The sequence below is a fragment of the Bombus vosnesenskii genome, unplaced genomic scaffold (assembly GCF_011952255.1).
Source record: "Bombus vosnesenskii isolate JDL3184/JDL3185 unplaced genomic scaffold, Bvos_JDL3184-5_v1.1 scf7180000013277, whole genome shotgun sequence".
In the NCBI taxonomy this organism is placed as follows: Eukaryota; Metazoa; Arthropoda; class Insecta; order Hymenoptera; family Apidae; genus Bombus; species Bombus vosnesenskii.
In genome coordinates, this window is record NW_022882935.1 from 403820 (window position 1) to 431684 (window position 27865).

The following is a 27865-nucleotide window of genomic DNA, read 5'->3' on the forward strand; positions in this document are numbered from 1 at the left end:
TGGAAACGCATGCAAATTGCAACGAGTCAACCGGTAAACTACGCGTTAACATTAACGCGTGTTAGTACGTTACCGTGCGACATACAAACGAGCATACATTTTCCGTTCGATCTCGACACGCGATTTCCGCTGTTCGCCAACTCGAAACGTCGCCCGAGAATCCAATAACAAAACGCGAACTAGTTTTCGAAGAGCGGTGCGCAGTCGCCGCGATAGTGAGGGTCTCCAGGGCTGTGAGCTCGTTGAAACCAACCCTTGATAGGTGCACTTTTGGGGTAGCCGGCAAGCCCCCTACGCTAGTGACTGTGCTTCAAGCCTCGAGTGCCCAGCGAGACGCGCAAGAGCGAAGGGCTGTGCGTATACCGGCTGTGTCACGAGACGAACTACATCCAAGATGAAATTTCAAATATTCCACGCTTCGCGTTTAATCCTCTTTTTAAGGAGAACCTGTACACGTAAACCCTGCGATGCTGCAGCGGAACTTCCTCTTCCTCAATGGCAGAAAATGCGATACCGTACTGTAAACTTCTGTTTTACGATGGATGAAATATCCATACCGTAAACTTATTCTTTACGAACGTTTACCTACGCGCATTTTATAATCTGCCGAAGAGTATCGGCCGATGACACGACGACACCATAAGGCTCCGCTTTTAAGCCGAGATTGCCTGTGCTTTGCGCCGGAAGCACACGTGTTTCAAAGGCGGCTCGTCGTCGCGTCTATAAAGAGCAAAAAAGAAAAAAAAAAAAAACAGAGCTCCTGCCGCCACGCTAGATTCCCATCTGTGACGGCGCGTCGCCCTGAGAATCGCGGAGAGACGAAGAATTATGAAAATTACTTGATTCGTTACTTCCAAAGGGGCACGAAACTCGAACGGATTGCAGACAAGGAAACTGCGTTATTGAAACGTGGTACCTTTGACAAAAGAGCGCCTATCGTTGGTCATAGTTCAGTTTGTCTCGAAGGAACTCTCCGAATCGATACGATCGTTCAACCGTACAGATTTTATCAGAATTCTGTCACACGTAGAAACGTTTAGCCTCGTATGAAATCGTCGTTAAGAAATAAACACAACATCTGCGAGGTATATGTTTTGTTTAAACTGTCGTCGATATCGCGGTGAGAACGTACGACGGACGATCGTGCGAAACGTACATCATTAACGCCATATAAATAATCGTACTGGCCTGTCGTCGTATTAGCCTGTTTCATCGAGCGGATGCGCGTGAAAAATAATATCGTCCCCATTACGATATACGTATATGCGTGGAACAGAAAAAAAGGAATAAACGGATTTAAATGGCGGGTAATTAAAAACCGGGAAGTAAAGTCAGCCGGGGTTACAGCTCATTAGTTTTCAGCGACGAAGAACGGTAACAGAGGCCGCGAAAACGTCCGTTGAATGCCGGATATAGCAGACGCGTTATGTCATCGGGCGCACACAGCCGCAGAAGCACGCGTGTACGTGTCCCGCGGCGGCGTTAATTGGCCCCGCGATGAATATTACAAAATACCACAGCCTGAAAGGAGAGACACCGCTTTAATTACAATATAATGCGTGTCGGCCGAGCTCCTCGCGTGAAAGACCGATACCTTCTGCCTCTTATTACGCTATTACGCGACTGCAGGCAACACCTCGCTTTCATCAAATTGCTTAATATGGAAATCGTTCAAGAAAGTTTCATTCTAGCCGGATCCATTCGGGAAGGCCGAGATGAAGCCAAACGGCATCAAGGATCGCGCGAGCATTGTAAGATGGAGATTCGATCGCGGTAATAGTTGTAATATCCGAAATTTTGGTGATTTGAAATTTGATTTCAGGCCTTTAACTATGCCGACGTTGATGGAAGGGGATCTTTGAGCAAACGAGAGTATAAAATAGCGATGACTGTTGTCTTCGGATGTCGCCCGAACAAAGTAAAGTCCTTTTTTTAAGAAGAAAATAATTTTTTGCTTAAAAAAAGTTTAATTGTTGTCTTGATCTGTAGACGGAAGTGAAGCAGATTTTTCAGTCTACCGAGAGAATTCTGTACGGAGAGTTTGAATCATGGGTGTTCAAGAAGAGTAAAAAGGATGATTCATACGTTAATGCAGATTTATTATTCGCTTTACTGGATAAGGATCGTAGGTATTGTTAATAATAGAGTTTTCAATGACATCAAGGAGCCTCTGTTGTAGATAAAGGATATTTAATATTGGATGACTTCTATTCTGCAAGCAAGTCTGTCAACTTGAAAGTATTACCGACAATATGGCAAACGATGTTCAAAGAATTAGATCGTTACAGAAAAGGATATATCGATTTTTATGAATTTTTACGTACATTACCGACAACATAAGAGGTAGTCTGACTTAGTACAAATATCTTAAGTATAAAACAATAAAAAATCAAATATTTGTCTTGTATCGTAATCTCCTAATACGTTTACTAAATTAGCACATTATTTATATTCTTATAGATTATATTCGTACGAAAATAATTACGATTTATTTAATAATTATGATAGGACAAAATACAAATTTCTTACCGATGATGTACAAGGTGCGTTATGCTATATGCAGTAAAAATAACTAATACCGTGTCACATTATAAGACTACGTACTTGTAAAAAGTTCGTTGCGTAAGAAAAAATAAATATATTTGGATGAAACATATCTAGTCTTAGAACGTTCATTCCTTATCAGAAAATTCTTGGCTTACTAAATGATAGAAATGGGAATTAACATTTTGAATCAATAAATTCGGTTCTTCAAATTCTAAAACTTCGCCATCTCCCATTACAAGAACTCTAAAATAAAAAAAGATACGTATCAAACATACACGTTTAGAGTAAACTGTAAAACTAACATACCTATCACAGTACATGATCGTCCTTATCCTATGCGCTATAGTGAGTACTGTAGCGGTCTGGAAGGAAGACTTTATTGTCGCTTGAATAAACTTGTCCGTTTCTTGATCAACGTTTGCCGTAGCTTCATCGATACAGACGATCTATAAGAATAGATTAATAATTAAAAATTATATAAAATAAATTATCTTGTATTTCCAATTTAAAAACTTGATAATACCTTAGCGTTATGTAAAATTGCTCTGACTAAACACAACAATTGCCTTTGTCCTGCACTAAAATTGTTACCACTTTCATTTAAAGTAGCACCAAGACCCCCTAAACGATGTACCAACGAATGAATTTTGCATTTCTCGAGAGCTTTATATATTTGTAAGTCTGGATATTGATTTAGCGGATCAAGATTTTCTCGTATCGTACCCGAAAATAAAAATGGATTTTGAGGTATGATAGCTAATCGAGATCTGAAATGATTTAAACTCTTACTTGTCTATACTGATAAATTAATCATTTCTTAAATTGGGTAACTAGTTTGACGCAACTTACCTTATTGCATTTAGTTGTAAGGTTCGTATGTTCACGTTATCGATCAATATGCTCCCGGAAGTTACTTCCGTCAATCTAAATAATGAAGCAAACAGGGAACTTTTACCAGCACCTGTACGACCAACAATTCCAATTTTTTCTGCTGGCCTCGTGACAAATGATATGCCATTCAATGATGGCACTAAATGCTCTCTGCATGGTTTAAACATCGATTATAATACTGAATAATAGCATTTAATTAGTTGTGTTAATTACCTATATTTTAAAACGACGTTCCTAAATTCAATTACACCTTGACTCGGCCAAGCATATGGTGGATTTTCTCCTTTCGCAGTTTCTACTGGAACATTCTCTAAATACTGTTTTACACGTTCAACCGCGATCATTTCCCTCTCCGTTTCAACAAATGCGTTTACTACGCCAGATAGCAGCCCAGTCACGGACAATGTGTAAGTAATAATAAGACCTATTAAACCAGGGTCCGCAATGTCATATTGATGTTGTAAAACTGCTATATTGCTCACTCCTGCTAAAAGTGCTACTCCAATGAGTTGTAATCTTAATGCAAGCCACTGGCTTACTGCAAACGACGCAAACTGCGCTTTTTGACTGATTTCTAACAAGAGTTCGTTTGCTTGTTTGAAGCGAGATACCATGCGAAAAGCTCTAATGGTAGATAGTCCATGTAGAGTTTCATTAAAATGTGCATATAATGGTGAAAGTGCGGCACTAGATAAACGCTTCAATTCTCTCGATGTTAATCTAAAAATTTTAATAAAATAACATGTGATTCGAGACACATTCGCGTAATGTTTCAAGCAACACACCTATAATGATTTTGAATCCAATGATAAACCGGTATTAATGGCGCCAGTACCAAAAGTATCCACGGTATTCCATAGGCTATGACAATAACTGTTGCAATCAATCCAAATAGCTGAGCGAATAATATATTAGCGATGAAAGGAAGACTATCATCGACTGTATATGTGTCGGACGAAAACCTATTTAGAATTCTTCCAAATGGTTGAATATCAAAAAATACAGCTTTAGCCTAAGGAAATATCCTATGTTATTCGGGCTATATATTTTAGCATGATATTAGGTATTTTTTATGAAGCTTACATACCCGTACTACAACCTTTAAAAGTTGTTTGTGTATAGAAATTGCTGCTTGAATTCCACCATATGCAAACATAAATGCTCTCATTAATGTGAATAATGTATTAAATACAGCTAATAGCGAATATACCGTTAAATAATAATTAGTGCTTATATTATAATTGTCAAAGACATGATTTAATCGTAAAGTTGGTGAGCTGTCTGTGATATTAGTTACACTTTTGTTACTGTGAGTAACCCAATAAGAAAGCCATAAATCCGTGACGTTTTTGGAACTTTGCATTAGGAACATAGAGAGCATTATTGAAATTGCTAAATAATATCCTATTGCTTTTATGTAACAATTATATACACCAAGTTGAACTTTGCCTTTTTCTTTATATTCTTCATCAAGCAAGGGATCCTTTTTGTTTTTATCAGTTTGATTTAGTTCTCTTGGTAAATCATTTATGGATATGCTGTCTAAGTCTGGCTCTATAGACTCTGAAGATAATAAGTAATCTTCTATATCAGGTAACATGTCACTTGGTTTACCCTGATTAATGATTCTGCCTTTTGACATTTCTATTACTAAATTTGCATACATTAAATATCGAGTTTGATGAGTACATAACAATCTTGTTTTGTTATTCAGTAAACCCATAATAACACGTTTAAATATATAATTAGCAACTTTTGGATCTAAAGTCGCTAAAACATCGTCTAATAAATAAATATCTTTATCCGCATAAACAGCACGTGCCAAAGAAATTCTTGTCTTTTGACCTCCACTTAACGTGTTTCCTGCCTCACCAATAGGTGTTAGATCTTTCTTAGGCAAGGAATTTAAATCAGCACTGAGAGCACATGCTTTCAAAATATTCCTGTTATAAATAATTTACTTAAATTACGAATACTGCAATATTTTTTCTCAAATACAATTCATCAATACTTACTTATATTTATTGTAATCATATGATTTCCCAAAAAGAATGTTGTCTCGAATTGTACCACGTTGCAACCACGGATTTTGTTTTACATACGCAAAACCGTTTTCGATGTCATTTACTGCTATCGTACCACGAACTTTAATAATTTCACCTAAAATACCATCTAAAAGTAGTGATTTTCCGCTACCTACTTCTCCTATAATACCAATTAAGTGTCCCTAGAACAAAGTACACAATTCATAAAATTTAATTCAATTAAAATAGATTGCAATGTTATTACCTTTGGAACAGTAATATTAATGTCATGTAGACTAAAAATAGCATCATCTTCAAAGGTAACAATCTTTCTAGACTCTGAACTACCAGATGGGCTTGTGACATCTTTAGGAGTAGTAAGACCATTTTGTTCTATATTTTGATCTGTGTTTATGCTAAACATTGTATCCTGAAGCACTAAATCTATTCCAGGCGGTGGTTTTGAATAATATGATGACATATCCGCATCTGGTAACTATATTAAGTTGAACTTAATTAATATTTTTTAATCAATTTTAAGCCTATAAAACGCAACTAAACTGCAACCTTAACTCACATCTAACATTTTCTGAATTCTCTTAAGTGATACCCAAGCTTCTGTAAGACCATTCAAAACCCATGGAAATGCATTTAGTGGAGCTATTAACATGTTCAATAATGCCATACTAGTAAATACTGTCTTTGCATCAAGTTCATGTCCAAGGAGTACATACGTAGCAAATGTTAATATAGATATCAATACAGGTGTTGTAGCCCAAAAGTAAACACATAAAGCATCTAGATATTTTCTACCCCGTAAATATTTAATCTCATTTTCACGCAATTCTGTATAAAAAAAACGAAAACATAAAATATCATGTACGAAGATGAGAGAATGATAAAAAAACAAATTCGTATTTCTGAAGATTCACTAACTTGATATATTGCGCAAAAAATGGTCTTCCCACACATTTAATTTAATCGTAGTTATTCCACGTAATGTTTCTCCTACAAGTCTCACCCTTTGATCTTTACATTCCATTAATTTCGTGCTATATTTTCCAATTTGAGTTGCTATCGCTTTATTTATAGGTATAAGTATTATTGCAAAAGCAATTCCAGCTAAGAATGAAACTCCTATTAGCTTGTATAGAAGATATAATGTTACAATTAACTGAAAAACATATAAATATAGAAGTATATTAAGTGCTCATAAATCGATTTTTAATAGAGCTATAGAATAAAATAAGAAATTACTTGTAATGGTATACTCCAAAATGCATGAAAACTTGCACAACTGTTAACAAGTCTATCACTATCCGTACTCATAAAATTAGCAATTTCACCAAAATTAAATTGCTGCTTCAATTGGATATTTGAAGAGTGCAAAATCTTTCTATATAACAAAGTTACAACTGTACAACGAATTTTTAAACCAACTACTGACATCCAGAAGGTGAAATGAGTATTACAAAATGCTCCTAAAATAAGAAAATCGTTAGGGCCTCCAGCAAACATATTCCTTATTCAAGGATTAGTCAGTTTTATGAATACCTACCTATTAAAGCACTTATAAATATTAATGATGCATATAGGTATCCATATAAGACAGGTTCATTTTTGTCTTCAATAAAACCGATTAATTTGCTCAGTATTAATGGTCCCATAAATGAAGTAGAGTCAGTGATAAATTTTAATATTCCAACAGAATAAAACTCCCAACCAAAGCATTTATGCAATAAGTTAAACAAGGTCATTTTGTTTGTAACTGTTTGAACATGTGCTTCTGATATTGACTCAAAATTTTCTACTTGATTAGTTATATCATTTGGCTACAATGTATTTATAAATGTAAAAGTAACTATTTTGGTCATTAACATAGTTGAAAAAGTATAATATTACATTTACCATATTTTGTAGATGCTTGTCGATCTTTTGATTAATTGTATTAGTGCTGATATATTCCGGTAAATCAAATAAATCATCTGAATGATTTAATAAACCATGAATACCCTTTTCCATTAATGAATTTACCCAACGAAATATAAGTTTGGAAGATGTGGTTGCATCCTCCATAGCAGTCCCAAGATAAATTGGGTCCTGCCCTTCGGGAAATCTTACATAAGAAGAATTAGGAGTACTCAATAGTGCAGTTTGTTCTCCTATCTATAAACATATTTCTCATTGATTTGTGATATCTATATTTACTTAATAATCCATGATTTTAGATATCATAGTCAATTTGGTAACAGCACATACATTTAGTAGCAGATGTCTGAAATCTCTTACACTGATAAGCAAACAAAAAACACTAATCACTGATAATATGAACCACTATATTTGGAAATAAACAACTTATAATAACTTACTTCATTAAATTGAGATGATCTCATATCTTGTAAATTACTATGACTGGGTATCAATGTTATAGCATAAAGTATTAATAGAGTGACGACACTGATACTGAATCCCAATGACAAATTTGGTAGAACATCATTTTGAGGATTGTACTTGATATGACTTCTTAACAGCAATGTAGAAATAACAATCAATAAAAATATTAATGCCCGAAGTGAAACTGGGCCACGTGGATTAAAATTCCTTCCTCTTCTTAAGCTTGTTATGAAACAAAGATGAACAACCCATGCTAATCCTTCAGTACCTGCCACAAGGTAGTCAATAGGTTTAGCTGATGTAACTTTATCTTTGACTGCAGTTAATATTAGACCATATTCTTGTGTGTTAGAAATAACAGAAGATTCGGTGATATTCTGAATGCTGTTCTTTGGGAAAAGAATTGATTTTGCAAAATCAATAGTACGATTCCATTCATCTTGTATATGATGTAATATACTTGAATCCTCCAAAGATACATCTGGCTTTTTAGTTGATGTCATAATATATTCTTGTATCTGATCATTACTAGATAATACATGCTTTGGTGGAGCAAGAACAGTATTACTAAGAATAATATATGCTCTAAGTATAGGAAGAATTATAAGGCACACTGTAATTATAAGTCTCAACTTTATAACATAATTAGAGCCAAAATGACGAATAGGATATATGTTTCTTTTTCCACAGTGATAAGCAGAAATTATAGCGATACAGATTAAAACTGGAATCTAAAAAGTATTTTAAAAGATATTATAATATGTATGATTTATGCACATGAAACATCAGTGTCAATGAATTACCTGGAGACAAAGTTGTTGAAAGCAAATATCAAGATCATGGGTATCTGGATTTAAAGGCTTAATGCCTCCACTGTATCCACATAATTCTGTCCAATTCCATTTCCATGTTTCTTCATCATCATCAGTTAACCACCTATCCATATTTAAAATCTACAAATAAGTTCAAACTAAAAAATGCACCTTTGTAAAACAAAGTATATTACAGAAGAATCAATGCCTACTTATGTAGACACAATATCTACTTTGTAATAAGTTGTAGAAGTATGAAATTCCTATTGCACATAATTAACAACTAAGCACTTATTATTTTGTAAAATTTCTTATCTGTTATTCCAAATACCAATTTGTTTGCAAACATTGTTTGAAATAATAATTAAGAGACAACCTACAATAACATAACAGATTTGCCATATTATAATGTACTTACTGATGAAATATGTATTTGAGTTTATAAACTAATATATATATATATATGTATCTTAATATTTATTATATATATCGTGGTGCATCATATTTCGAATTATACAGTCTCATATCAAAGCAAACTTGTAGGTTAGATTTTTGATGACAGCCAGTGTCGATGACGTATATGATATGGATTGTATAAAAAACATACATTAAATTAAAAATAAAAACAAAAGCATTATTTTAAAAATGATTTACGTCGCCAGTAAATGTAGAATTACAATATATGAGATGTAATACAAATCAATAAATTAATCGTACTGATTGAATTATGTTAAAATTGTGGTTATCAAATAAAACAGTGTGATTAAACATGAATAAGCAAGAAGATACACAAAATAATGCCCCGGATATGACTGTAGATTACAAAAATAACGAAAATGATTCTCAACAAACTTCTTTAAATGAAGTGGATAAAAATTTAAAAGAGGAACTGTTGCATCATATAGCAAAAAGTAAGGCAATTTTTAAGAGTCAACAAAAAGATGATCCAGATTTAACTTTTAAAGAAAAGCTAATAATTGCACGTAATATTCTTAAAAAAAGTTACTGTTTATTCTTGTCCAAATTTGGTCATTATATGAAAAAAGAACACTTAAAGTTTTTCGAAAACTGTAAAGATGAAGATTATGAAGTCGCTTATCATTGTAATAGATTACAAAGATATTTCAACAACTCAAAAAGACAAACAGATGTTAGAAATAGAAGATACCAGGCCTTAAAAACATTAATAGAAAAAGGGGAATACTTTAGTGAAACTGAAATGATGAAAAGAAATCCATTGTTATACGAACATTTAATTGGACAATATATGACTGAGGAACAAAAGAAACTTAGGGATAATATAGATACTAAAAATATTACTTTTGTGAATTTATTAATGGAAAATATTGAACGGGATAATTTAAAAATGAAACAAAAATTACAAGAGGAAGAAGAACAAAATGTAATAGAGGAAAATGATACAGATGAAGAACAAGAGGATATATATGATTCAAAGGATAATGAAGAAAAAACTACATATTGGGGTAAAACATCCAGCTTAGAGAATGAAATAGAACATAAAAATGAAGCAGTAAAAAAGCCACATTGCATTTCAAAATCTGAAAAGCAAGTATTAAAACAAGAATTTGTGACAAATATGTACCAAAGCTTTTTGGATGGGAAAGATTTAGATTTTGATTACAGGTATTTATAAGTATAATATTTAATTTCATAATGGGATTTTAGTTTATTGTTTGTACATTATAAATATATTTTTTTATATCTTTCCAGCACTGTTGATGACAATGAAGCATATGACAACATAGATATAAGAACACAAGATGAAGAAGATAAATATTTTGATTCAGAATCACCTGAAACTATAGGTCCAACTGAAGATACAAATGAAACTGAGACTGAGGATGAACTGGATATATATATGAAATCATTGAAGGTTAATTGATATTTCACAGTTTATGATCAGTTCATATTAAAAGTTCTGATTCATAAAAAGATTGTTTATTCAATAGGAGCAGGTTGCTACAGATAGGCTCCCCTTGGATAATCTCGTATATGATGAATACTCTCAGATGTAATCTTGTACATGTAATATTTATAAATAAAAAAGTATAAAATCTATAAAAGTATGAACATTTATTTACTCCTTCAATCAATGATATCATAAGCACATTATCTACTAAATAAAATAATTAAGATCTTGATAAATATTCAATTTAGTAGAGGAAAATTATAAAATCAATATTTATGATTAAATATCATGAATTATTAAGAGAAACCTTTTTTATAGTTCAATATAAATAGAAATAATTTTATCTGTTATAACAACAAATATTATATATATATATATATATATATATATATATATATATATATATATATGTATGTATGTATAATATATACAAATATTAGTCTTTGTATATCAGTACATCTAATTCGAAGTACATATTTGTAATTACTACAAAGTACATATCTGTAGGAATATATATTTCTATGTCCATGATAATTACATATACTAGTATATATATACAGTTCATATGGAGCGTGTCACTTTCAGCGGTGGGTGTTTCAAGTGCGGGAAATAAGTGTAGAGTTTTTTTTAAGAAAAAGAAAATGGTAAGCATAAATTTAAACTTAAAAAGCATGTTAAATCCTTGCTTATGGAAACAGTCCATTATATGCCAATCGAATTCGAACGAAAATATAAGAAATTATCCTTAGCAAAATTATTTTAGTGTCATGAAGGTTAACTGTCGTCAAAATTTCGTTGTTTATATTGAACATTTCAGTGAATGTTTAAGGTCCGTCTGACATTTTTTAATCTTTTATTAAGTGCGATAGAAAAGTCATTTTAATAATACATTTTCTTTTATTTAATAATATTTTGCTAAAATTATAACCTCTAACTTTAATCAAACATTGTATCAAAAATAATAAAACTTGAAACCTGCATCAAGAATATTTTAATTATAGTACATTTTTATTATAAATGCATTGTAAAATCAGAGGATTATTTGCTTGTTGCATAATTTATGTAATTCTTTCGTTTTATAAATATTAATGGGTTAGTTTTATAGATATAATATAGTAGATTAGTTCCTCCTTGCTTCTTTTCTATCATAGAAGCATAAAATGGTGCATGCTTGCATTGAGTGGCTTACCTAGCATGGTACTACCTGGTGTTCCTGGTAGGTATCTTTATTTTTCTCGCAGCCAATGACACCTGCTATAACGGGAGTAGAAGAGCAAGAAAAACTACTTGAAGATGCAATTGGTGTGGTTAAAGTACAAGCTTTTCAAATGAAACACTGTTTGGACAAATCCAAATTGATGGATGCATTAAAACATGCAGCTACAATGTTAGGAGAACTTCGAACATCTCTTTTAAGTCCAAAAAGTTACTATGAATTATGTATCCTTATTAATTTTAAATAACTAATTACTTTTAATAATAAGATAACAACAATATATTTTTCTTTACATTTAATGTTAGATATGGCTATTACTGATGAACTAAGACATTTAGAACTTTATTTGTTAGATGAATTTCAGAAAGGGAGAAAAGTTACAGATTTATATGAATTAGTGCAATATGTTGGAAATATTGTACCCAGACTGTAAGTTTATTATAGAAGTATCATGCCAGTATACATTATGCGCATTAAGTTTGCATAGTTAATATGCTATTAATCATGATATCCTGATAATATATATATTCTTATAGGTATCTACTTATCACTGTTGGATTAGTATATATCAAAACAACACCTGGATTAAAAAGAGACTTATTAAGAGATTTGGTAGAAATGTGTAGAGGAGTTCAGCATCCTTTAAGGGGTCTCTTTTTAAGGAATTACCTACTACAGTGCACTCGTAACATTTTACCCGATGTTGCTGAAGAAGATGATGAAGATGGAAGTGTATGTATAAAAGCAAATTATACAAATTATGCAATTATGCAAAAGCAAATAATTATTCTTTCTTAGGTCCGTGACAGTATAGACTTTGTCTTGATGAATTTCGCTGAAATGAATAAATTATGGGTACGCATGCAACATCAAGGTCATACTAGAGATAGAGAAAGAAGGGAAAGAGAAAGAGAAGAACTTAGAATATTAGTGGGAACTAATCTTGTACGACTTAGCCAGTTGGAATCAGTTACTTTAGAGAAATACAAAAAGGTTGATCTTAAATACATTTAATTTGTTGAATTATTAAAAAGCGTTTGTTATTGGCTAATAATAATGGTTTTTAGCGTGTTTTACCAGGCATTCTAGAACAAGTAGTCAGTTGCAGAGATGCAATTGCTCAAGAATATCTTATGGAGTGCATAATACAAGTAATTAAAATAACGAAAAATGTTTGAAGTAACAGTGTAGTATAATTAATAATATATCCATATTTTTATTTAGGTTTTTCCTGATGAATTTCATCTACAAACTTTAAATGCATTTTTAAAATCTTGCGCTGAGTTGCAGAATGGTGTAAATGTAAAAAATATAATTATTTCGTTAATAGACCGTCTTGCAGCATTTAGTCAAAGATCAGATGGTGTGGGAGGACCAGGAAGTCCTAATCAAGTGCCAGGAATTCCACAGGATGTAAAACTTTTTGATGTTTTCAGTGATCAGATAGCTATAATTATACAGGTAAATATAATTTGTGAAATAGAAGGATGTATAGTATTAACTAAATTTTACTGAATTTATAATTTCTGTGATGATGAAGTACTACATAGATTTGATATTAATGTGATCACTTACCAATATATAAGTTATCCTTACTCACCTAGTTTAAGTCTGAGAATTATTTTTAGTAATATTTACTGAATTAATAATCTTTTTTATTGTTAAAATTAGTTATCATTTGCAGACTAGACAAGATATGCCCCCAGAGGACATAGTTTCTCTTCAAGTAGCCCTCATTAATTTAGCACATAAGTGTTATCCTGATAGAGTAAACTATGTGGATAAAGTTTTGTTAACAACTGTTCAAATATTCCAAAAGCAGAATGTAGATAAGTATGTATAATACAATAGAATTAAGTTTTTAAACGTAATTATGTAACGAATTTAATAAATTTTCAGGCTTGAGTATAATAGTGCTGTATCAAGAGAATTAGTGAGACTAATGAAAATTCCAATAGATAACTATAAAAACATCTTAACTGTTTTGAAGCTTGAGCATTTTGCTCCATTACTAGATTACTTTGACTATGAAGGCAGAAAGTTATTAGCTATTTATATAATAACAAACATTTTAGAAAATGAGACTTTAATACCAACTCAAGAACAAGTAGATGCAGTTCTTTCTATGGTATCTCCATTGGTACAAGACCAACCAGATCAACCCAATATAGAAGAAGATCCTGAAGACTTTGCAGAAGAACAGGGTCTTCTTGGTAGATTAATACATCATTTTAAGTCTGAGACAGCTGATCAACAATATATGATATTAAGCGCAGCCAGAAAACATTTTAGTGCTGGTGGAAATAAGAGAATAAAATATACTCTACCACCAATTGTATTTCAAGCTTACCAACTTGCTTTCACATATAAGGGATTAAAGGATCAAGTTAATAAATTACTAACTTACTTGCTGTAACATTTAGATTAGACGATTAACTTAATTTTCTGTTTTTGTAGGATGAAATGTGGCAGAAAAAATGTCAAAAAATCTTTCAATTCTGTCATGCAACTATTACAGCTTTAATGAAGGCAGAACTGGCCGAACTGCCATTGAGATTATTTCTTCAGGGTGCAATAGCAATAGGAGAAATTCGTTTTGATAATTTTGAGATGGTTGCTTATGAATTTATGAGTCAAGCATTTTCAATATATGAAGATGAAATAAGTGATTCTAAGGCGCAGTTAGCAGCTATTACATTGATCATTGCTACATTTGAGCAAATGAGTTGTTTTTGTGAAGAAAATGCAGAACCAATACGCAATCAATGTGTTTTATATGCTAGCAAATTATTAAGAAAACCAGATCAATGTAGAGGAATTGCTATTTGCTCTCATATATTCTGGTCTGGAAAATCATTAGCAACCGGTGGAAAAGAGGTGAGTGTTATGTATATATATTCTTAGTAATATATATATATATATAAGAATATATATATATATGTATATTCTTAGTAATATGTAAATATGATTATACATGTGTAGCATTTAATAGTATTATTAAAAAATATAATCAAATATAATTGCGCAATTATTTTAGATGCAAAATAAATCTAGGGTATTAGAATGTTTAAGAAAAGGTATCAAAATTGCAAATCAGTGCATGGATACTTCAGTTCAAGTACAATTGTATGTAGAACTATTAAATCATTACATTTATTTCTATGAGAAAGACAATACTACGGTAAGAATTACTGATGTTCTTGAGAGCTTTTATTAATGTATATATCTTAACAGCTATTTATTTTCAGTTCACTGTTGATATTGTAAATCAAGTGATCGCAAAGATTAAAGAAGAACTCCCCAACCTAGAAGTTAGTGAAGAAACAGAACAAATTCAAAAACATTTAGCTAATACATTAGAACATTTAAGGAATAGAATGGAATCTCCAGAAACGGATGGTCTATCGTATCAAGGACTTGTTCTTTAATGTAACTATTGTATGCGATAATTTTGTACATAAAGCATCTACCAATTATTTTACGAAATGAATATAAATTCTAAAGATAAACGCTTACTAGGTATAGATCACCACAATTTAAACCACATCAGTTTGCTTACAAAAATTGTTAATAATGTATCGCAATTCATTTGTTGACTCATGAAATATAATCTGTATATTTGTTTTAACAAAATGTTGTCAAATTGAACTATTTTTATTACCTCACTGGCATAATGAACAATACTTTTTACAAATGTTAAATCAATGATTTTTATCAAAAGATAGATTAGCGACATACACACACATATTTCTGTTTTATGAATACAATAGAACAATATTTTTTTACATCTATTGATTTAATCGTCTTAATAGAATAGTTCTAATAGAATAGACGTGACTTGCGATGCTTTTTCGCGATCCACGTCTTGGAGGTCACTTGACCCCGTTACCATTTTCGCGTCACATGCGATGTTACCGATACAGTATAATACCAGTTAGAATTAAAACTAGAACCATGTATGAAATTCTAAATAAAATATATGCAGAACACGATATCCCATAATCGACAACGAAGTATAGAATTTTATACTTTTACAATATTTGAGAAAGCATGACACATTATCAAAATAATAAAATACTGTACACAAATTACGTATATTACACATGTACATTACACATAATTAGACGATTCGTTTAATTAGTTTCAAATAAAATTGTAGTCTCATACGCATGAAACATAAAAATGTAAATTTTTTAATCTTTTCTATTTTCATTTTTATATTCTCAAATAAGTTATTAATTATATGTATATTATCAAGTATAGATAGTCTGATTCAGAAACTCGCAATACAATTTATCGATAACCCAAACAGATAGATTACGGCCAGTGGAAAGAGTAAAAGATCAACGAAAGGAACAAAAAGATCACCAAAAGCTTGCTTCTGCGGATAAATATATATCAATCAAGTACATCGATCTGTCCAAACTAAGGCTTAAAATTAACATTGTGACCCGATTTAAAAGTAAGACTTAAGACTAAGATTTAAGACTAAAATAAATAATAACTTCCTCGTTATCCCTTGTTATACAATAATGAGGTTTAAAATTAACTTAATCTAGATCTTACAACTGAAACCTACTTAAAAGTAAAGCTGAACTAAAGATAGATACCTGTAGATACTAAAGATAGATATTAGATACTAATCTGAGGTACATTAGGTACATTAGATCGCAACCCTATTGGCAACCTTTTTGTATCAAAGATTTTAAATTCGAGGGAAATTTTTAAAAACTGAAACTATAAACATTTTGTTAAATCAATTGTTCTATTTCATACATAATTTAATATTTGATATTAGATAAAGCAGTTTTGAACTTTTCGCTTTAAGTCAAACAACGTATCTTCGTAAAAAAATATACTTATATATATATATATATACTTACACACAATTACGCACAATATACATATATATATAACAGTTAGTATATATATATATTTATATTATATACAGTTATATATAGGCACTGTTATATATATATATATATATATATATATATATATATATATATATATATATATATATATATATATATATATATATATATATATATATATATAATATATATAAGTATATTGTGCGTGCCTTTTTTACGAAGATACATTGTTTGACTTAAAGTGAAAAGTTCAGAACTGCTTTATATATATATCGCTAAATTAATTAAATCTAAATATACATCCCACGATGTCCTCATGATATTTCACGGCGTCCTATGACGGGTGTTTACAATTTACTAAGATATATCTATCAAATGATTAATTAAAATTAAAAGCACGCATCCCACGTTGACTATCTGAGCTGAGAATTAATCTCTGTATAAATTTAACGGAGTTTAAGCTAAACGAAGTCTAAGCATAAAACTAAACTATAAAATGTTGTACGTGTATACATCATTGTCTATTTTGCATCATTGCATACATATGTAATTAATTGTTATTTGTTTCATTTATATAATTATAAATGTATAACGTTTTCTATTATAACAATATTGATTCCCTTATAATTATATGAGAATATGTAATAAAACCGATGTCATAACTTTTTACATTTAATTAAGTGTGACGATTAATGCATACCACATCCATTAATAATATTAGTAAAGTAACAATATTAGTAATATATTACGAAAATGAAATATAATATAAATTAGAATAATGTCACTTTTATTTCATAATACAAAGTAACATTGCTAAAGGTGGGCCCATTTGTGTGTTACATTAAAATTGTAAGTATTTTATTATAATTCAACTATAATTTGACTTAATTCAATGAAAAATAGTCAAAATGCGGCCAATAGCCAAGTAAGTGAAAAAAACATTACACATACGCGCGTACACACATAGCGCAGAAACTGTAAATAATTCAATGTTAATATTATTGATTAAATTTTATTGTAAATTATGATCGTTGTTAAATGCAATCCGATGTTCCATATTTTTGTTGTTTAACAGGTATCAGAAAATTAACGTAACACTAAAAAATTTAAGTTTTATGTGATGTTTGTTCTATGAATATCAACATAACAATGAACAATAACATAACAATAACAATCATAAAGATCATAAGAAGAGGAATAGGCAATAAATACGAAGTAAAAATGATAAAAAATATTTCATGCAACTCTAATCTGACTTTATATAACATATATGTTATATTTGTGTGGTGAGTTGTAATAATAACAAGTTACAATGTAAATGTCTTATATATTATTGCTTTAAAAGGTTTAATGATAATATCTATGAAAACATGAATAATTAAAAAAATTATGTTATAATGAAATTTAAATACGACAGTAATTTATATTAATTTTATTCTCCCCTTGCCATTCAGATTCAATTTTATTTCATACTTTTCAATTTCAATACATACTGATTTTAACATTTACATACAAACACAAGTGTATGCGCGCGCGCACCATTGTGCATTATGATAACAAAGAAATGATCAGATTAATCAAATTAATTTTGTCAATTCGATATTTTCTATTCATCTGTTCAAATAATTAAGTTATATAGACGCTGGACTTAACAAGAATGATATAATTACATTATTATTGTTATAATTATATTTAAATAAAATTAAAAATGATAATAATATGTTTGCACAGATTTTGTTATCATTTGAATATCACACATAACTAATTATTAAAACTGCGAAAGTAATAAGGGTATGGTGAATATTTAAGAAAAGAAGTGAAGATTTTTTAAGAGCAGCACTTTAACTCTCTTCCTCGCCCTCCCACCCTCTCTTTCACTCTTTTCCCTGACCTTAAATAGATTTAAACGTTGATTAAAAATATAGAAAATAATTCTTAAGTTAGAGAAAAGAAGCAATAATATAATGTATTGACATTTTTATTTATAGGAGAAAGAGATACATAGTTGTAAAAGGCTAAATAAATTTTGCATAATCGATGTATTTAAAGTATTACTTTCCCAAAATCATCTGCCATTTTCTTGGAGAAGTAATAAACGTTAACCGTATTACGTATTAATTAGAAAGAGCTATTTGTTTTTTCGCGCACGAACTTAGTGCATATCGTAAATTACGAAAAAGAGTGTCAAGTCGGTGTAGGAATGTGGCACTTCAAAATGGCTGCCAGTTACTTTAGTAATTTACGGCTGTACCTTTCTTTGTTGTTGCTGAAGTAATTACGATTGTAAATTGGAATAGCACAGAATTAGTTTTAAGGGAAAATAGTGAATTAAAAGTTCTATGTGCACGTTAACCTCGTCACATGGATTCTGTGGAAACGTGAGAATAGAATATGCTCTGAAGTCGTTCTCTCCTGATTGCTGTTTCAGTTAAACTTATTTCAAGAAATTTCGTAGCCAATGCCTTCTGTCTTCTGAAGAAAGTGTGTGCTACCGTAGCCCATTTTACGTACAGAGGACTTTCTGGAGTGATCCGTCACGCATCTAATGAATAGGTTAGATTTTTGATGGATCTCAACATTATGTACTTACCAAGATATGAAAAGTCGTTTGTAACATTACACATGAAGCTGTTTGCATTCAATGACCGAAACAAAATTTTCAAATAAAATATATTACATATGAATGCTGAACAAAATGAGTAAAGTGATTCCGAAAGCATTTAAAATCTATTATAACTTGTAACATATTCTTTTAACATTTATCAGATTATTATTATTAACATTATTTTATCGTGTATATAATTGGAAATATTTCAATAGAAGTGTACTTAATAATGGACATTGTATTTTTCAAATCACAATTTGTTGTTTGTATTTTGTGTAACGCATAGTAATAGCACTCTAATGACAACACAAAAGCTCTATATTAAAATATATTTGCATTTAACTAGTTTTACAAGCATTATGTGGTATAAAGGAATTTATATTATATGTATTACAAGTGACCTATCAACTATGGATTTGATTAGATAGCATTGCAAGTATGAAATAGTTGTTAACAATTTATGTGTTCAGAATTTCAAGTATTTTTGGATGGAATTGATATTTTTGGAAGGAATATGTAATCATTCAGAATGATATCGTACAATAAATACGATAGCAAAATGTTATAGCAATGTTACAACATTGTAAGAAAATAACTCGGTATTATGTTTTAGATGTATGTATATATATATATATATGTCACAGCCGGATTAAAGCTAGGTCTGAGAAGGCCTAGCATGGGCCACTATGAATCCACCCACGGTTAGCAAATCGAGCACTCGTGGCTCTGGATATCATCAAAAAGCTTTGGCTGAAATTCGCAATTCTTTGCTACCTTTTGCGAATATCGGAGGAGCAGGCGAAGTAGGCTCCAGCGCTGCTAGTACTATATCCACTTTATCAACGACCAGTGGCATTAGTTCTGCTTCAGGACTTAGTGGTCTCTCTGCAGCTTCAGGTTCTACCATTGATAAATCTGATCAACGACAATTACTAGCTCAGCTTTTAGCAATGGGATATTCAGAGGTACGTGTATCGTTATAAACATTAGAAAAATACTGTTTATAGCAACAAGTGTATTAAAAACTAGCTGGTGGTTGACATTGTGTAGCAAAATTTTATATTATACCATATATGTGTACAGGAAATTGCAATGCGCGCGTTGAAGTTAGCTGGTTGGCGTCTAGATGCAGCTATAGAATTCTTAAAGCAGGCACAGGGAGAATCTTTGAACGGTCTCGGTAAACTTAACAGCAAATTAATAAGGAAACCTAGTTTGGAAAGAGAGTTGAGTTTACAACGTGGTAGTCCCGCATTGGATAGTGGAGCAGGAAGTTCACGATCCGATAGTCCACGTTTGACAGAACTTAGCCCACATCCGCAATTGAGTCGACAATATTCGCCGAGCAATTTTGTAGAACGAGAACCACCTCCTCCTCCACCTCCTAGATGCAGTTCTACACCACCGCCGCCGCCACCACCTCACGCTCCATATAATCAGCCAAACGTACCTACTAATATGCAGCAAATGCTTAAGAGAATGTCTCCTGCTCCGGTTGTTCCAACGCGGCCACCTCCTACTACACCTGGTAATACTGGACCAATCTCAACATCGGTCAATCTACCACAAAGAGGTACAAGTCCGGTAGCGAGTTCAAATAATAATTCTAATTGTCGTCAGCCCATGATCGTTCAGAATGGTCCGCAAGTACAGCAACAACTTTCTCAACAAATGCAAGCTCTCAGTATTTATCAAACAAGCAATAACAGTACTAATACTCAAGTCGAACCACCACCACCGTATCCCATAGTGTCTTCTTCGTCGGCTGGTCCAGTACAACCACCATCTTATAGTGCCTCTATACAAAACAGGCAAAGCCCTACGCAGTCTCAGCAAGATTATCGCAAAAGCCCTTCCTCTGGTATCTATTCCGGTCCAACGTCGGCCGGTTCTCCAAGCCCGATCACTGTTTCCGCTATATCTCCGAGTACACAAGCATCGATGGCTAGACCGACTCCATTACAAGCTTGGGGTGCACGACAGGCGAAAACACAACCACCGATCATTATGCAATCTGTTAAGAGTACACAAGTACAAAAACCTGTATTACAAACTGCAATCGCACCGACTTCTCCACAACCGATTTCCACTACTAGTAACACACCTCCACCTCCACCATCGTACGCATCGTCCATTCAACAAAAGCAACAACAGCAACCACAGCCGCAACAGCAGCAGCAGCAACAGCAACAGCCGCAGCAGCAACAGCAGCAACAATCGTCACAACAACCACCACCTGCGTATCCACCATTGAACAGTGGCACAATTGGTGCAACATCGACAAATAATATAAACTTGGGTGTTTCGGTAGGCGTGCCTACTACAGAACCGCCAAGTTACGCGACAACGATGCAAGCATTAGCAGCACAACGAGGCATGCATCACCCAGTACCTCCACCTCCCTATGGAACAGCTACCACAGATGATCCTAGCTGCATATCAACGATAGATAATAACACGACCCTAAGGTCTTCTCCAGTCGCATTACATCCTCCGTTACAAAGAAAATATTCACCGGCAGATGGATGTCAACATCCTGCAGAAGCGCCGCCTTTACCTCCAGTAACATCCACGTCCATTTCTTTGAGAACTAATAACAACGTTGGTAACAATGGTAACACCAGTAACAACAACAGTAATAGCAGTAGTGGTGGCAACAGCAATAATAACAACAACAATAATAATAATAATCATTCACCAGACAGCAATGGAGCAAAAGGTGCTGGTTCATCGCCTTCGTCTTACAAAATCAAGCATCAGTCTCCAATACCGGAGCGCAAACATATGAGTAAAGAAAAAGAAGAGGAACGCAGAGATTGTAAAGTTCGTAATTATTCTCCGCAGGCGTTTAAATTCTTCATGGAACAACACGTTGAAAATGTATTAAAATCTCACAAGCAACGATTATACCGTCGGCTTCAGCTGGAAACAGAAATGGCTAAAATAGGTCTTAGCGCGGAAGCTCAATGTCAAATGAGGAAAATGTTGTCACAGAAGGAATCGAATTATATTAGATTGAAACGGGCAAAAATGGATAAATCGATGTTTACGAAAATCAAACCAATCGGAGTTGGCGCTTTTGGCGAAGTAACGCTTGTTAGGAAACTCGATACCAATCAATTTTATGCTATGAAGACTCTAAGGAAAGCGGATGTGTTAAATCGTAATCAAGTTGCTCATGTTAAAGCTGAAAGAGATATATTAGCAGAGGCTGATAACGAATGGGTTGTGAAGCTCTATTATTCCTTTCAAGATAAGGACAATTTATATTTTGTAATGGACTATATACCTGGTGGCGACTTGATGTCGTTGCTGATCAAATTTGGCATTTTTAAGGAACCTCTAGCAAGATTTTATATTGCTGAGCTAACGTGCGCGGTAGAAAGTGTTCATAAAATGGGTTTTATTCATAGAGACATTAAACCGGACAATATTTTAATTGATCGAGATGGACATATCAAATTAACAGATTTTGGCTTATGTACAGGATTTCGTTGGACTCATAACTCTAAATATTATCAACAAAATGGTATGCTCCCTATTAATTGATTTATTTTTACATTCTAATATATGCATATGTCTTTGTGTCTTTATGTATACATATATAGTTACAATTATATCAATGTTGTTATTCATGTTGAAATAGGACATGGCAAACAAGATTCGATGGATCCTGCCGACGATTGGAATAACGAATGTCGTTGCATCCAGTTAAAACCATTGGAACGTAGAAGACACAGAGAACATCAAAGATGTTTAGCCCATTCTTTGGTTGGAACACCGAATTATATCGCACCAGAGGTACTACAAAGGACAGGGTATACTCAGTTGTGCGATTGGTGGAGTGTCGGTGTAATTTTATATGAAATGTTAGTTGGTTCTCCACCTTTTCTTGCTAATACTCCAGCCGAGACACAATACAAGGTAGTTGTGATACTTATTTGCTTGCTTTTTTGTCATCAGGTATAGCATGTTGAATGCAGCTTTGAGATATATCATATATTGCAGGTGATCAATTGGGAAACTACTCTGCATATCCCGAAGCAAGCAAATCTATCCGCTGAAGGTATGGATTTGATACTAAAATTATGCGTTGGTGCAGATCGGCGGCTAGGTAAGAATGCAGATGAAGTAAAGAATCATCCATTTTTTGCGAGCATTGACTTTGAGAAAGGACTGCGTCGGCAAGTAGCTCCTCACATACCTCGAATACAATATCCTACCGATACAAGTAATTTTGATCCAGTGGATCCCGATAAATTACGGAATTCGGAATCGTCCGATTCTAACAAATCCGACGAATTACTAGATAATGGCAAACCATTTCATGGTTTCTTTGAATTCACCTTTAGACGCTTCTTTGACGATGGTGGTGGTCCTGCGTATCCTAGTCGAATAAGTTTGGACGATAATGACAATCAAGGTCCAGTTTACGTATGACAGTAGCTTTAGAACTTTTTGTATCCGCCAAGTCGACAATAACGCAATCTTTCATATATCTCTTCTTCTTTTTTTTTCTTTTGGGAAAAATCTGAGTTTGTAAATATTATCCGAAAAAGTTTCTTCTGAATCGACAAGTAGTTAGAATAATGCGAATCATAAAATTCTTTGTTAAATCGTGAATGCGCACGCGCACGCGCGTCTGTGTATGACAGAGGGTATGCGAGTGAGAAAGTGTGTGTACGTGTGTGTTTGGGTTGAAGTGGACAAGTGAGCATGCATACACGCGTGCGCGCACATACATATAAGTACAGTGTGTATATGCGCACACCATGCTATGTTTTACATGGGAAGGAGAAAAAGAACAATGGTCATACATAAAACGGAAACCCTCGCGTTTGTTCCTTAGTTTCAATAACATATCATACTCGTTTGTTTTCTAACTTGTTTTTTTCTTTTTCTCTCTTTTATTCTTCTTTTTCTTACCCTTGTGTTATAATCGCAGAGTCGTTGAATGAATCGCTATTTTTGAAAGGGCAGACTTTTCTTAATTGATAACTGTTGGGATTATGCAGTATTGTAGAGAATGGAATTATATGTAATTGTAAAATTCAAATTTGTGGGCATTCGTCATGTTTTTACACGATACATTTCTATAGACTTTTATTATTATAATGTGACGCGATCATTCTTAAAATTTCCTATAAAGTGTGGTAAAAAAAAGGAAAAAAGAAAAAAAATATGTACGAATTTTTAAGAAGAATATGAAATTAATTTTTGATAAGGCATATCAATTTCTAAACGTGATAATTACAAATTATGTAATGATTACGAATCGAAAGAAAAAAAAGAAAACGATCGATGGTTGGACAATATATACTCGTATATAGTATGTTTATAGAAAGAAAAATATTGTGCTTGCCATTGTCATTGGTATTGGCTCCTGTGCCTATCGGAAACGTGTGTTTGTATGTTTCAGCAAGTACTGTGATATTGCAGATAATTAGAATAATGCGGCTTTTAAATCTATTGGCCTTATTTAACTTCTTTTTTTTATATTGAACGATTAATAACGTGACAAATATATTAATATTAATTGTTACTGTATAGATTTTTGAATGGATGTAATGTGTTCATTGCATATTTTATGCGGCTGTTAATGATCAAACCTATCTTCCCATTTCTTCTTTCTCTCTTTCTTTCTCTCCTCTCTCTCTCTCTCTCTCTCTCTGTCTCTCTCTCTTCTGTTCTCTCATTTCCTCACTTATTTCTTCTATTCATTAAATATCCTTTAAGTTTAAGAAATTTTCATTGATTTATTATCATGCCGTATACATTTTACATGCCGGATATCTTTTATATTTTTCCGAAGTAATTAGAGGTGTATGCAACTTACGTTGGATTTGGTAATCTATTTTAGATTCGATGATAAGCAGTGAATAACTAAACAACTTTGATTGCATCGAAAGTACATCGTTAGTAATGTAATTTAAACAAAAATACGACAGTAAATAGTATCGTTACGCTGACTAAGATTACAAATGCATCGTAATAATTTCTATACCATAATTAATTTTCTAAAAAGCGAAAAGCCTTAATTTTCAACGGTAATAGTTGTATTAAAGAAATTTTCTGATTCTGATATCTTTAAAATGGATCATTTTCTTCCTATGTATCTGATGTTACAAACAAATGGGACTTTTAGATGTAAGCAAATACCATTGTTTGTTTTGATAACTTTCCAATACTCTAGAATGGTAGAAAATCATTAAATGAAGCACGCTATTGCAGTAACAATTTATTCAGTATCGTCACCATGTTTTCTGTTTATTACTAATGTGTAATACAGATATCTTCGTATATATCTATACATGTTAACGAACCAGTTGATTTTTTCCAAAGTAACATGCAACGATAGTTATTACACTCGATTGATTCGTTAAGAAAGAAAAATTTAATATTATCATATTAGGACGCTACCCATTCATAGAAACGAAGAGAATGAACACTGCATTACTGTATGAATGTATGTATCATGTACAAAGTAAAAATAACTTTCTTTTCTCTTTCTTTTCTTCTTCTTCTTTTTTTTATGCATGTGTTAATATATTAATAATGTATTGATAGAAAACAGAAAAATGTTTCCTTTCCTCCTCAATAGTTAATTGAAGTTATAATAGATTGATAAAAATCGATAGATATAAAAATATGTTAAAATGATATGATATAATGGCAACAATACTGATTGGTATCTGAAAATTAACTTCAAGTTTTACAAAATTTTGTTTTGTTTTTTATTTGTTCCATATTAAGATTAATTTGGAAACTAGCCGAAATAATTACTACTAATTTGTATGCTTATTGTGTGCTGTATGTACCAAAGGAAAAGTAAGTTTTTATATAAGATGAGAAGAAGATTGATAAAAAAATATGATAAAGTATCTATTTTTTATGCCTACTTTATGATCATTTTTAAATGATCCCATGTTAACAACAGCAGGTGATAAATGTTTATATACGTGTTCCCGAACAATGACACATTGTAATACGTATGTATAACGGAAGAAACATATTTGATACGAAAGAATACAAAAACAAAAATAAAAACAGACAATCAGAAATTAAAGGAAATTAATTTCGTCTTTTATTTCTTTGATAAATCTATATTATTTTATATTATATTTAAATACGAAAAGTAAATTGAGTGTGTATTGTCAAAAAAGTAATTTCAAATATCTTTTCGTATGTATATTTTAGGGATTCTTACAGCCATTTCAATAATCTATTAATATTATCGATTGATAACAAATGAAAAAAAGGAAAATGAAGAGGAAAATCCTAGAAATCTTATGTATGATGCATTTAAATTAACAATTTGCTATTTGCAAACATTAAAATATGAAATCAATTCATACATATTTATTTAAATTGGTACAAAACAATGAAGCTTACGGGATATGCATACATACAAATATAAAGTCGCTGGTTGGTGAAAAGAATCGAGTATTGTATTACATCACATTTCACAAATAACGAATAATGAATACCAAAGGGATTTACTCTTATTGTCATAAAAGTAACCCTAGTTCCCAGTCAACAATTGCTAATTTTACTTTTTGTATACATACTTTTACATCTATATCTTTAGTTTATACGAAATAGATACATGCGAAACAGTGACATTTATATGTAGTTTCATACAGTTCAACAAATGCGATCTTACAATTAATACGAACATTTGAGAACAAAGCATTAACGTATCTTTTATTATAAACTAGAAACGATCAATTAAGAAATGATATACGAAATAGATACATGAAAAAACGTCGTGTTCGTCGTGGGTATTCGTTGCTCGATTGTTAAAATACATTTGCATATGTTTTTCTGAATACTATTCACTATTCATTATACATTGCATCATAGAATAGTTGAAATGAAATGATAACCTACTTTTATTATTCATACACAACAATCGATATTTATTAAAATTATTCCTTTAACACGATGCTCATCGCACCAATTTAACATAGATTGTTTTTTTTTTTAACGTTTACCTGATTTGATGATTCGATGATACCAGTAACTATTCACAGAAAAGAAGTAAAGTAAAGTAAAGATGGTCTGTGTACTATAAGTAAATATTGCAATTTAATATGAAAATTGTTATTATACATGTAATTGTTTATACAGAAACATTATGTATCTAACACAAATGATAGTTCTTAAAAATTATTAGTGTAGTAGCAATATTTTTTCAAAGCACCAATAGAAACATGTATATGAAAGGTAAAAGTAAGTGTTTGTATTTTATGAACATGTAGCAGTCAACATGTTAAACTTAAACATATAATGAGCGACAAGTACCTCTTATTATGTATCAAAAAATATTCTTATATTATGAAATATATATGTATATAATACTTTACTTCTGTATGTTATCCAGCTATAAAATAATACCCATTGGTTTCATATTAAATTATATGCTAAAGCAAGCTTGACTCACCTAACAAATTGTAGTATCATTGAAAGTTTATGGTTTCGCATTACAGATTTGTTTCATAAATTATATCTATTGCAATTACAATATGATATATAGATCTGTTAATTTGCATATTATAGGCAAGCGTTTCTG

At 31.8% G+C, this 27865-nt stretch overlaps 4 protein-coding genes across 7 annotated transcripts; 3 read left to right on the top strand and 1 right to left on the bottom strand.

The window, feature by feature from the left end:
• The first annotated feature begins 1123 nt into the window (after positions 1–1123).
• Positions 1124–2379, top strand: LOC117231971 (EF-hand calcium-binding domain-containing protein 11-like). The gene is made up of 4 exons (XM_033491012.1): positions 1124–1751; positions 1823–1918; positions 1990–2125; positions 2180–2379. Exons 1-4 carry the CDS (start codon positions 1716–1718, stop codon positions 2338–2340), a joined length of 429 nt encoding a protein of 142 aa, XP_033346903.1. The 5' UTR covers positions 1124–1715; the 3' UTR covers positions 2341–2379.
• Positions 2083–9126, bottom strand: LOC117231969 (multidrug resistance-associated protein 7). Its single transcript, XM_033491007.1, has 17 exons — positions 9087–9126; positions 8660–8809; positions 7832–8587; positions 7371–7628; positions 7021–7294; positions 6720–6943; positions 6399–6636; positions 6040–6308; positions 5728–5958; positions 5454–5665; positions 4526–5381; positions 4224–4450; positions 3652–4158; positions 3397–3588; positions 3071–3314; positions 2854–2993; positions 2083–2790 (listed from the first exon to the last, which is right to left on the bottom strand). Exons 2-17 carry the CDS (start codon positions 8798–8800, stop codon positions 2673–2675), a joined length of 4887 nt encoding a protein of 1628 aa, XP_033346898.1. The 5' UTR covers positions 8801–8809; positions 9087–9126; the 3' UTR covers positions 2083–2672.
• Positions 9127–9198: 72 nt separating this feature from the next.
• On the top strand, positions 9199–15479 carry LOC117231970 (vacuolar protein sorting-associated protein 35-like). Of its 3 annotated transcripts, XM_033491011.1 has the most exons (13): positions 9199–10312; positions 10400–10562; positions 11840–12038; positions 12120–12243; positions 12351–12546; positions 12613–12807; positions 12882–12965; positions 13039–13275; positions 13499–13647; positions 13714–14200; positions 14272–14691; positions 14852–14995; positions 15063–15479. In XM_033491011.1, the coding sequence occupies exons 1-13, from the start codon at positions 9438–9440 to the stop codon at positions 15240–15242; spliced, it is 3453 nt and encodes a 1150-aa protein (XP_033346902.1). In that variant the 5' UTR covers positions 9199–9437; the 3' UTR covers positions 15243–15479. The 3 variants fall into 3 exon arrangements, with proteins under 3 accessions (XP_033346902.1, XP_033346900.1, XP_033346901.1); XM_033491009.1 differs by lacking the exons at positions 9199–10312; positions 10400–10562 and adding an exon at positions 11111–11242 and having other exon boundaries at positions 11819–12038; XM_033491010.1 differs by lacking the exons at positions 9199–10312; positions 10400–10562 and adding an exon at positions 11111–11242 and having other exon boundaries at positions 15063–15242.
• A 3388-nt stretch (positions 15480–18867) lies between these two features.
• LOC117232065 (serine/threonine-protein kinase Warts) lies at positions 18868–27658 on the top strand. Of its 2 annotated transcripts, none has more exons than XM_033491205.1 (5): positions 18868–19241; positions 19907–20258; positions 20377–22822; positions 22940–23217; positions 23302–27658. In XM_033491205.1, exons 2-5 carry the CDS (start codon positions 19980–19982, stop codon positions 23731–23733), a joined length of 3435 nt encoding a protein of 1144 aa, XP_033347096.1. In that variant the 5' UTR covers positions 18868–19241; positions 19907–19979; the 3' UTR covers positions 23734–27658. The 2 variants fall into 2 exon arrangements, with proteins under 2 accessions (XP_033347096.1, XP_033347097.1); XM_033491206.1 differs by having other exon boundaries at positions 19938–20258.
• The last annotated feature ends 207 nt before the right edge of the window (positions 27659–27865 follow it).

What these genes read in the sequence shown, in the direction of transcription:
- LOC117231971 (XM_033491012.1), top strand. Translation starts at nt 1,716, where the DNA reads ATGAAGCCAAACGGCATCAAGGATCGCGCGAGCATT. An exon ending in TCAAGGATCGCGCGAGCATT is followed by an intron (nt 1,752 to 1,822) that starts GTAAGATGGAGA and finishes ATTTGATTTCAG; the next exon opens with GCCTTTAACTATGCCGACGT. An exon ending in CGCTTTACTGGATAAGGATC is followed by an intron (nt 2,126 to 2,179) that starts GTAGGTATTGTT and finishes CCTCTGTTGTAG; the next exon opens with ATAAAGGATATTTAATATTG.
- LOC117231970 (XM_033491011.1), top strand. Translation starts at nt 9,438, where the DNA reads ATGAATAAGCAAGAAGATACACAAAATAATGCCCCGGATATGACTGTA. An exon ending in TTATGGAGTGCATAATACAA is followed by an intron (nt 12,966 to 13,038) that starts GTAATTAAAATA and finishes ATTTTTATTTAG; the next exon opens with GTTTTTCCTGATGAATTTCA. An exon ending in ATAAGGGATTAAAGGATCAA is followed by an intron (nt 14,201 to 14,271) that starts GTTAATAAATTA and finishes CTGTTTTTGTAG; the next exon opens with GATGAAATGTGGCAGAAAAA.
- LOC117231969 (XM_033491007.1), bottom strand. Translation starts at nt 8,800, where the DNA reads ATGGATAGGTGGTTAACTGATGATGATGAAGAAACATGGAAATGGAAT. An exon ending in TTAATATTACTGTTCCAAAG is followed by an intron (nt 5,666 to 5,727) that starts GTAATAACATTG and finishes ACTTTGTTCTAG; the next exon opens with GGACACTTAATTGGTATTAT. An exon ending in ACGATCATGTACTGTGATAG is followed by an intron (nt 2,791 to 2,853) that starts GTATGTTAGTTT and finishes TTTTTATTTTAG; the next exon opens with AGTTCTTGTAATGGGAGATG.
- LOC117232065 (XM_033491205.1), top strand. Translation starts at nt 19,980, where the DNA reads ATGAATCCACCCACGGTTAGCAAATCGAGCACTCGTGGCTCTGGATAT. An exon ending in TAAATATTATCAACAAAATG is followed by an intron (nt 22,823 to 22,939) that starts GTATGCTCCCTA and finishes ATGTTGAAATAG; the next exon opens with GACATGGCAAACAAGATTCG. An exon ending in CAGCCGAGACACAATACAAG is followed by an intron (nt 23,218 to 23,301) that starts GTAGTTGTGATA and finishes CATATATTGCAG; the next exon opens with GTGATCAATTGGGAAACTAC.